The sequence below is a fragment of the Seriola aureovittata genome, chromosome 16 (assembly GCF_021018895.1).
Source record: "Seriola aureovittata isolate HTS-2021-v1 ecotype China chromosome 16, ASM2101889v1, whole genome shotgun sequence".
Lineage (NCBI taxonomy): Eukaryota > Metazoa > Chordata > Actinopteri > Carangiformes > Carangidae > Seriola > Seriola aureovittata.
The window spans coordinates 24,904,674-24,915,680 of record NC_079379.1 but is presented as its reverse complement, the minus strand read 5'-3'; the positions used below and the strand labels follow the sequence as shown (position 1 = coordinate 24,915,680).

Here is an 11,007-nt window from a genome sequence, read left to right as displayed (position 1 = left end):
AATGAAAACAACCTTCTGAAGTTACTTCTTAGGATATTTAGCAAGTAAAACCTGTGATTCATCTGTTACTGAGGTCTTTACAGTGTCATCACAGACAGTCTGTTGTTGGGCCTGTAGACGAGCCACAGTCTGATATATGACGGCACGTGATCACAGCTGGTAAAGTAACTTCACCCAGTCCCTCTGATGTCAGCAAACGTTACTCATTTAGTAGATAAAGCAGATGAAAGTAGACGGATGTGGCTACTTTAACAACACAACAAAAACACGTCGAAGATCAAATGCACATCACTACCTAGAGTTCACACCAGGAACACAGTGATGTTCACATCATGGAACTGTGTTTTTACAGCTGAGTTCAGTATTTTTCATTAATACAATCATTCTCAGTTTGTAGTCCATGACTGTGTTTGTACAAGGCTGTGATCCACACAGAGGTGAAGTGTGTGTTTCCTGTGACAAACAGCCTCTGAACTACACACAGGGATAAACACAACTCTGTACACAGCCTATACATTTTGCATGTGGAATCAGTGGTGTCCAGTCCATGAGGATATTGTTAGTACAGACAACACAAAGGACATTTAGGTTTACTGTTATTTACTGACTGATCACTGTCCTGGACTGACAAGGTGTAAACACTATGTCTATGTCCATATTGATGATTCAGCACCTCACACATTATATGTGCAGACATTCAGGATCAATCAGGAAGTAGTGTGTGTTTATTTAGTGAGGCACTAAGTTGAGAGTGAGGTTGATGGACATGTTGCACATCTGGAGTTTACTCCAACATTTGCCCTTTTTATTAACAGTAACTCCAGTCTTTCTCCAGCTGTGGCCAGATGTTTGTGTTGCCACATAAAGTATTAACTGTGGTTCAGGCGTGGTTCATTAGACGTACACATTAGACCTGAGCATATGTGTTTAAAGTGAGAATTTGAAAAACTTAAGTTAGGTAATGTTGTTGTTGTTGTTGTTGTTGTAATTTGGGATTTTGCAGAGTCGTCCGATATCAATGTTCCTCTGTGGAGTCAGTAAGTAGCTGAAACAGGACAGGATGTATCTATGTCTTTATTAACTAATGACAGCAAAGAGATCACAGGAAAGGAGAGGAGAGAGATGGAGACCATGTCCACCGAATGTCCCTGGCCTGACGCACACGGAGCAGTTCCTGCTGCAGCTCACGGACAGTTAGGACAGGGGCCCCACTTCTATCTTTACCTGACCACAGCCCGTCACAGCCGGCTCTCCTGCACCTGACTGGGCCAAAGATGGAGGATTTTCTCTTCCTCTTCTGTCTGCACACAAACCTGTTCTCAACTGATATTTTGTTTTCACCTACATGCAAATTAATTCACAATGTTCTGAGGTATCTGCTAAAACACTAAAAGAATGTGGAGAAAGTAGGAGGTCAACTCCTTAATAATACTCTTTGTGATCACGTTTAGCGACGGTCTCTTCAACAGTACTGAGTGATTGTTCCTCCCAGAAAAGCTAGAACTAGAATCTATCATTCACTTATCAGACTAACCAGAATATTTTCTGGCATCAGCTTCTTATTTTTAATTTGGAAAATCGCAATACTAAGACTTTACTTTGAGCAGCTGCCAGTGTGTAAAGTTACCAGGATCAGCTTTTGCTGATCTAAAACTACATGGCTTGATGTGAAATATAGAAACAGGAAGTATCCTGCTGACATGGTGTCTGCTCGGCCACGCCTCTCCATGTGTAACCTTTGTGAAAATTCACAAAAACAGGTGACTCAGAGTCGTTCAGGGTCCTCGGCTGGTTGTCCTGCCTCAGTCTTGGGTGCAGGACGGTCCCTCGGTGGAAGTGGAGGGACAGGCGAGCAGCTCTGCAGGGCAGCCTCCAGCGGCAGCCACCTTCTCCTCCGCCCGCAGACACAGCTCCTGCAGGAAGTTGGCCGTCTCCAGCACCAGGTCGCTTTCATCATCTAACAGGGAGCCGACATAGTAATTATGTTTATTCAACACTAGAGGGCGCACACGTGGCCTGATATATGCTGTTAGCTACAGCCTTCACTGTCCTGCTGCTGACCTGCATTACATCCAATGAAACAGGATGACAGGGAACGTATGCATGAAAAAATGAGCATATGACTAAAACCCAACCTAAACTACATCAGTTCGTACATTTTTTTTGTATTTTTGTCCTAAAGAAGTCATAGAGAATGATTGACACAGGCAGTAACCAATAGGAGCACTTTCGCAGACTGAAAGAATCGCGTCATCGGCCTTTCGCTCGGGTGCACTCGCTGTCTTCACCCAGGCCTCCTGAAGTGAAATCTTAACGGATCTTTGCAGGTAGATCTACATTTTGTAGCCAGAAAGTTAACAAAAACAATTATACCCGCTGACACAGCCACTGATGCAGCAGGAAGGAGGGAAATGTTTGAAATGTGGAGAGAAGTGCTGTGAAGTCGCTCGATAGTCTGCAATTGACTTCTCCTTACCACATTCATAACTCAGAATACTTTTATGTAAAAACACCAAACACCAAAGTCACCACCGCATGTTGATAGATTAATGAGTTATAGTTATGTTCTCGTGAAAAAATGAACTTAATAATTGAATATTGGAGACTCTAACTGAAGTAATCAGGTATGATATGCGAATACTGACAAAAGTTTAAGCGTTTATCTTCAGAACACCTTCATAAAAGTCTTGTAAATTTGTAGTAGTATTGCCGGGTGGGTATTATAGAAAAAGCTGACCTGGAACACCTGGAACACCTGGAAACACATGCTGAAGTGGAAAATTGTTGGCATCAGCCTTTAAGCACAACATAATGAGGCTGGCTCTTGCAGTCTGCCACGTACCACGACAGGTACTTCAAGGCAATGGGATACATACACAGAGTTGAGGGAAGGGGGGTAGCTTCGCTCCCCAGAGCAGACTCTGTGACCCACAGGTGTACAGTACTAAACTGTAGAAGACAGGTAAAAGATGAGCACCTTTCAGCTCTTTCAGCCTCGGAGTGTCCTTCTCCAGGTCAGCGTTCTGCTCCTGCAGAATCCTGCATATCTTTTTGTGGGTGAACCAGTGGAGCTTCTGGCAGGTCAGGTTGCAGTAAGTCACCTTGAAGACAAAGAGAACATGAGCCACAGGTAGAACATGGAGATCCCTCATGACCAGACTTAGATTATAGACGTCGACTTACTGCTTTACACAGGGAGCATCTCTTGTCTGCTCCCCTCTCCCCACATGTAGCACAATAGTCGGCATCAACAAACGTCATCTGACCTGTCAGCGCCTGGGTCAGCACGGAGAATGCTGTCGGGTTGTTGCCCTGGAAACAAGGTGCCATGATGCATTAAAGTTATATCAGTCACATTAACAGTGATATATCAACAGTGATTAAAGAGAAAATAATTACCCAGTAACCTAAATCACCCCACTGTATATCACCAGCTAATACTAACCCCACTCTACTTTTCCTCATTGATTCTTGAGGCCTTTAGCTAAACATGATATTTTATTCACTGCGCTTCAGTTCTCTTCTTCACTTACAATCTCTACCGGTGCAATGCTCCTCACCAGCTGCTGAAGCAGTGTGGCCTCACAGTAAGGAAACTTCCTGATGCAGTCCCGAATGAACTTCTCCTGGTACTGTGGGAAACCATCACTGTCCCTCCCCCTCAGCAGGCTGGGGCCCAGCAGCATTAAAGCAGGTCGGAGACAACAGAAAGTGATGTCATATTATATATTGTACCTAGTTGGATTGGATTCCAATGATATTTGTTGTCGATATTTAGGGTCCCCAGAGGATGACGCTGACTGATCATGGTGGCTTCATGACCCTCTTGTATTGGGCTGAAATCTCAGAGACAGAAAACCTGGACAAGTTAAACCCTCAGAGCTTTTTGTCCTGATCTCTGTCTCATCACATCTGCACATCATCATCATCATGGTCATCATGGACCTGCAGGTGAGCTGTGGGACCTGATACACACAGGTGTGAGTCTTTCTAAACTCTATCCAGTCAGTTCAGTTCACCACAGATGGACTCCAGTCCAGGTCTAGACACATATCAGTGATAATTAAAGTAAACAGGAAGCAGCTGACTACTGCATATTTTTTTATTTTTAATGAATTTAGAGAAACATCTAGAAACATTTTGTCAATATGGGTTATTGAGTGTAGATTGATTGAGCACTTCCTGAAGCTCCGTGTTCAGATGAGGACTGACTCACCTCTTGACAAGTGCATCTAGCTTGTCGTCTTGTTTCTGCAGGAAGGCCAGGCATTTCTGCAGCACACAGCTGATGTAGTGCATCTTCATGGCCAGCACCTCGTTCATGTCTTGCTGCTTCACACACTGCTCACACAGCAGGTCCATCACCTGGTAACACTTCTCCAGAGCTTCCACGTCCACCAGCACAGGGTTCTCCTTCACCAGCATGACTATCTGACAGATTGGAGAGCTGGTTAGACAAACATGTCTGGGCAGAGCTGTTCTGGGGTCAATGATTGGGACAGGAAGGAGGGAGTACATACACTATATCCCTCAGTTATTCCATCTCATTCTGTTATTCATAGCTTATGCATCGTGTACTGTTAACACTGCATTGCTTACACTGAGGCTGACAGTGACAGCAACCAGACACTAATCCCTCATTCTTTGGAAAGAAGCCCAGTAGATGTCAAATAAAAGAATGCAAACAGCTTCATCCTTTGTTGAATATATATATATATATATATGTATATAAATACTATCAGCAAAGGCACCAGAAGAGGTTGGTAGGAATTATCCTCTGGGGAGTATGAATGTCTGTACACAATGTTGGGGCAACCCCATCCAATCGTGAGATATTGATAGTATAGGTCAAAGTGGTAGACCAACCGACCAACATCAGCAAAACCATTAGGATTCATAATCAGGGGGCCATGAATATCTGTATGATGTGGAGTTAGGAATGCATCCTGACACTAACATTACATGACGTCTGCTGTCGGCTGCGTTCTATGTGATCTTCATATACACAGAAATACTGTCAAAGCTTAGTTTATATTAACACCATGTTGTGCACACACCGCTTCCTGCTGACGCCCTCTGTAATATTTCAACATGCAAGTGCCACCTAATATATCTGACTGACTCCCAGTCGATATATTTAGATGGAGGGCGGCCCAGTGAGAGCTGTGGTCTGAAGCGGAGCCAGCACAGATCACATGGGCCTGTAAGGAACTCAGAGGGCACCGGACTTTCCAAGCCTGTGTGTGTAATCAGTCTTTAGCACTGCACATTACCGTCATACTACCTTTACAGTTGATCTCTAGGCATGGGCACGGGGGGAGCAATGCCCCACCAAAGCCTCCGGCTTCATCCCAAATTTGAAAAAGAATATTTATTTTGTCCTTGTCGATTTGACCAATCATAAACATGCCACATTCAAATAATCAAACCTTTTTTCTATCTGATTGATTGGTCAGGCTGAATAAAAACTGGACACAGCGGAGAGAGCAGTTCCTTCACTATCACTTCGATCATGATCCCTGACGCAGCTGCACAAGCAGTGCACCCCCAGTCTTAAAATTCATAAGCTATATTGCCAATTCCATTATAGCGTCCCATTTAAACAGAAAATACATAGGTAGAGTAGAAAAATATACTGGATTAAGGCAGATATGTTATTTTTGATATACCGCCTGCAGTAGACTGCCTGTGCACATACACGGTCCAGACCTGAACCAGGATTATACCCAGACTGATTGAAACAAACTCTCCAAGTCTAGAGACAATGAGCTAAGTTGTCAACACTCAATCAGTCAGTCAGTCAGTCAGTCAGGGACATTCCTGATTATAGTGCTGTTCCCACTGTTGCGGTCCAGCCAAAAAATAAAACTGAAATATACTTCTGAAATCAGGTGCCAGTGACCATGTGATGAGGTGTGCATGCTTCAGCTCATTAGTGGGCCTCACCTTGACTGGGTTGAGGTTGGTGGTCATGATGATCTTGTGCAGCGGCCCCGCCAGCCTTTGAGGCAGCTTGGGCTCCCTCTCCAGCCCCTGTGGTCTGGTGTAGTACTCCAGCCTTGCCCGTGAGAAGAAGTTATTGATCACTGTTACACAGTCGTGCTGGCCTGGAAGGAGAACGTAGAGGTTGTGATGTGAGCAACCTCACAGTCACTAGATCGCTACCAGTACAGTCTTTGCCTGTCTCACCTACAAACGCTGCCATCTGAGCAGCGGTGCGACCCACAGAGTTCACCAGGTCTGTCTCTGCTCCTGCATCCAGCATCATGGAGGTGATGTCTGTCTTCCCTGTAGGAATCAGTGGTTTGATATTCAGAAGTACAACACTTCATTGTACCAACAATGAATTACTGAAACTTAAATCTTAAACTAGATAAATTTAGATTTAAATCAATAAAAAGCACTTCAAGAAAAGCTTACAACACACACACTTGTACCTGACAGGCTGGCAAACATGAGAGCAGTGTATCCATATTCATGTTAGTTGCAATTCACATCGGCCCCATGCTGCAGCAGCAGACGACACATATCTGCCTTGCCTTTATATGCTGCATGCATCAGTGGAGTCATGCCATACTTAAAGAACAAAGGAGACAGGCAGCATCACATGAGGAGTTAGTTTATATGTGTCCTGAAGAACCGGCCCATCTATGTCTGGTTGATACTGCTCCACCTCCTGCACCAACTCCGCCTACTTCCTCACCTAGTATATACTATGTGATTATTATTACTGATGCATTCATCCTATACCAAGGAGCATTTAATTGTTAGCCTGGTAGCTGCTCATGGTGATATTAAATATAGCTACTACACTGATGCTAGTTTAACCCATAACAAAGCATCATATTTTACAAATTGACCCTTTGTTTTATGTAAAATCTTAATCTGCAAAGTAACTGTATCCTTTAAAATAAACAAACTAGAAGTTTAGGTTGGTTAAAGATTATTACACCTCATTAATTTCAGAAGCATCCAGTATAAAGAGAAGTAAATAAAGTGTATGATGAAGCCTGATTTAAGAAATCCATAATTTTATATTGATGATATTTTTGCACTGACAAAATGTAAAAGTATGTAAATATACATGTATTTTCTATCATTCCAAAAATTAGATTTCAGACACTCTAGAGTTAAACAAAGCAGTGATGGAAAGCTGAAGTAAAAGGTTTAAAAAATTTAGTTAGAAAATCAGTTGCCAACATCGCTCAGTAGTAAACAGGGTTTTAATTAGGGGGGATGGGGGGGTTAACCTCCCCGATTAAGACATGGACCCTCCCAAAAGGAGGTAAAAACAACAGTCCAGCAACATCTATATATTTTTCTTACCTGTAATTATAACTATTACAATGTATTTCCCATGTTCATGCCTGGAAGAATCTTGTGATAGGATTTCAGACACCCCTAAAGTGGACCGTACCATTTCCTAACCGCCGTTAAGTCTTGCTACTGGCGCCAGTAGCTCCCGCTTCGTCTCTCCGCCCGTTGGACAGCGACTTTAAATGTAAGTGTCAGTATCGAACTGTCCGGTTGGTTTAATACACTATACTGTCTTACCCGCACAGTGTCTGAATCAGATTGTGTGAAGTATCTACAGATGAACGCTGGCGCCATCTTGTTTCTAACTTTAGCCTCGAGTTACAGGTTAGCTAACTAATGTTAGCTAGCTGAGAGCGCCGGTGTTAGCTTGTCATTTCATTACCAACAGCTAATGTTAGCAAACACTGGTGCTCAGTCACCAGCAGTGAGACGGTGGGGATTAGTTGTTGTAGATCATCAATATAGAGTTTATTAATCATGTTAATAGTCTTTTGTGCGGTTAGTCTTTTACCTTTTTGATATTAGGGTTTTAAGAAACACCCTCTTTGTTTTCACACAGGAATTCAGGAGTTTTATCTGGTTTGGTAGTTGAACAATATTAAAATATCAGGGTCACATTTCAGATGTCTGAGTTGTTAACAGTCCACCAAGTAGTGATTTTTCCCTCTTACCTAAATGATTAAATATCATAAATATATAAAGATCAGAGAACAAGTCTAAAAACGGAAAAGAGATTTATTAACCGGAATTTTTTTATTTTTTCTTCTTTCCTCTCTGATGAGTCATGTGATGACCTGTCAGATTTACCTGCATGGTCTGTTGTTGTTTGTCTGTGGGTCTGATCTGGCAGTTTTTGCTCTTGAATACTCTGTTGGTGAGTCCTGTATACAGAAGTTGTTGTGTAGTACTTGCTTCGTGAGCTACTGTTATGGATTTGATTCATCATCATCGTCATCATCATCATCGTCATCATCATCGTCATCTACAGTACTGGGATAAAAGCACCAAAACTTCTTTCTACTAATGTGAGCTTTTGGAATAAAAATGTTTAGACTTTGTAAATTTCTTTGTTGATTTTTAAATAATGGGGATGATCAGTAATTGAATTTCCCAGTTGTGGCATTAATAAAGTTAATCTAATCTAATCTAAATCTAATTGCAGGGGCCCCCTGCCTACAGGCCTTCACCGCACCCTACAATCACCACTGACCCTGGAAGATAAGGGTATAAATCTGGTTTCTCTGGTCCAGGATATAAATACTGTTGTCTGTGATTCTTTACTGAATTTATTTAAAAGGTGAATGTAATTATTTTTGTTTTACTGCAGGGGTTCCTCTAATGCAGATAAAGGAGCAAACTGTGGCTTTAACTATGAATGTATGAATTCCCTGTGTGTGCGTTACTCCACGCACAGAGCAGATGTTTACTATGTGTGTTGCGGGTGGAGGCGACTGCGTGGGCAGGGATGCTCTGTCACCACACCTGATTCTGACAGACGGGCGCTGTGAAGGAGTCTGTGAGCTACATGTAGTGGCGTGATGCTATTATCAAACAGTGTCGAGGGCTGCGCCTGCCTCTCAAGAGTCGTCTCCATATGTCTCCATCACAATGGATAACATATGTTAAGGTGACGTAACTGTTGCATTATGAGCTGGGTGAGGGGTGGGGTGGGTGTCATCTTCAGCACTGTCATTTTGTAACTAGCCACCTGTTGAATACCTTTAATTAATTACGTTTTTTAAGGCTCAAGGCAGAGTTCTTGGGTTTGAGGTCCTACACAGGGTCACCTGATAAGCAAGAAAGGTCCTGGAGGATGGCTAATATTTAAAACATGTTCTTGAATTCACATACAGATATATAAGTGAGAGTCAGTTACTGGTTGGTGAGGATCTGAGGATGTAAAAGAGGGTCACAGTTAAGAAAGGTGAAGAAACCCTGTGTTGTTATGGTTAGAAATAAGCTGTAGTGAATGTTTGGTTGGGCTGTTCCTTTAAATACTCAGGTCAGATATATTCATTTGAACAGAAATGCATCAGTTGAGCCTGAAAGTTTATTCTTGACCTCGGAAACAGTGGGAAAAAAATGTATTGGCTATAAATGTTCCTTCTGTTCTCTTACCTCGTCCAAACAGTTGACTCGTACTTCCTCGCTAGCGAGCAGCTGAGCAGCCTCCTGTACGTCACCTGCAAACCAGACGCAGCACCGTCACACAGGAACTGAGAGCGGTGAGCTTAGCATCAAACTGCACCGACACACTGGAGCAATATTAAAACAAACATCCACACAATTCATGCACCTAGAGCTTCTGTTTTATGCGTCTGCCATTTCTGAGTCAGATTTTCTGGGAAACAATGTTCTGGTGTTAAATGAAGGGAAACAAACAAACAAGATTTTCTACGAAGGAAAAATCCAGATAAACATTCACTCATCAGCCTTTTATTATTGGACACTTTATTCTTCATATATCTTTGGACAAATATCTCTGAGCTGCTGTGCACTGAATATAAACCTCTCTAGGTTCATTAGCTGGAGGAACATCAGGTTAACACATCATCCTGTCCTGTCAAAGGACCTTTTTTTAATTATTCAGAATACATACCCATAAAATACAATCACCAGGATTTTACCCATGTTGCTGTGGCCTCCCAGTGTTCCCCTCTCTCACTTGTTTATTGCTGATCATTTCAGATATGCAATAATGGCGGTTATATCATTAAAACCATGGGAAACACTGATCTTGTGTGGACAGTTTCTTGTGCTGCAAAGTGATCTGAAGCGACATTTACATGGTGCTGTGCATGGACTAAAACGTGTGAAGCAGAGGTTTTCAAAGTGGGAGGAGGGCCTCACTGGGGGGGGGGGTTTAAACAGTTTCAGGGGAGGCTCAGTGAATGGAAGAGAAGTTATTACATTAGATATCAAAAAGAGATCAAGTAAAGGTGTGTGATTTGGTTAAAGAGCTGGTTCAGAGTTACAGAGGTTTTGGGGGATTTGACAGTTTTTCCCTGATTCAGAACAAATAAAACTTTGATGAAACTTTTCTATCTATTTGGTTTAGTCTCAAGTTATGCCAAACAGCAGTAACAGGCTCTGACTTTGAAACCCCCGGTGTAAAGCGCTCTTCACGCTGCACCTTCACACTTCCTCTTTGTTTTTAGCTTTATTTCTGCTCTTGGACGCTGAGAGCAACTAAAGACAGTCAGATTCCTTGTAAGTGCAAATACTTGGCCAATAAAACTATAAAACTAATAAAAGTTATAGTAAGTGAAGACATCAGAGAGAATAATGAGACGGAGCAGTTCTTACCTGCAGCAATGACTTGCAGGATCTTCCTCTCGGGTGCCGACAGATCTCCTCTCTGAGGTGCAGCCATCCTCTCTGATCAGCTGTGATGTGTGTTCCTGACCTGCTCTGCTCTGCTGACAGTCTGTCTACATGTGGACTGAAGAGCTCCAGACACAACCGGCGCCTTGGAGAGTTGGGCCATTCTTGGAACGTACCACTACGCCGAACGGAGGGGAAGACGCCCGCTGTGTGCTGAGTAAAAACACTGAAGGTAAATCTAGCACTCACTCTGAATGTCACCTGACTCAGTCTTTGTGACTTTCAGATATGAGATGTGGATGTGCAGCTCTGCCCGGCGCTCTGACTGCCGTGTTCAAGGTTTGAGTCGGGGGTCAGAATCCCCTG

At 42.9% G+C, this 11,007-nt stretch overlaps 1 protein-coding gene across 2 annotated transcripts; it reads right to left on the bottom strand.

The window, feature by feature from the left end:
- Positions 1 to 604: 604 nt before the first annotated feature.
- On the bottom strand, positions 605 to 10,732 carry LOC130183254 (ankyrin repeat and MYND domain-containing protein 2-like). 2 transcript variants are annotated; one of them, XM_056398525.1, is made up of 10 exons: positions 10,624 to 10,732; positions 9,436 to 9,500; positions 6,438 to 6,576; positions 6,190 to 6,288; positions 5,947 to 6,107; positions 4,217 to 4,431; positions 3,561 to 3,669; positions 3,184 to 3,312; positions 2,978 to 3,101; positions 605 to 1,957 (listed from the first exon to the last, which is right to left on the bottom strand). In XM_056398525.1, the coding sequence occupies exons 3-10, from the start codon at positions 6,454 to 6,456 to the stop codon at positions 1,803 to 1,805; spliced, it is 1,011 nt and encodes a 336-aa protein (XP_056254500.1). In that variant the 5' UTR covers positions 6,457 to 6,576; positions 9,436 to 9,500; positions 10,624 to 10,732; the 3' UTR covers positions 605 to 1,802. The 2 variants fall into 2 exon arrangements, with proteins under 2 accessions (XP_056254500.1, XP_056254499.1); XM_056398524.1 differs by having other exon boundaries at positions 608 to 1,957; positions 3,534 to 3,669.
- Between the last annotated feature and the right edge of the window lie 275 nt (positions 10,733 to 11,007).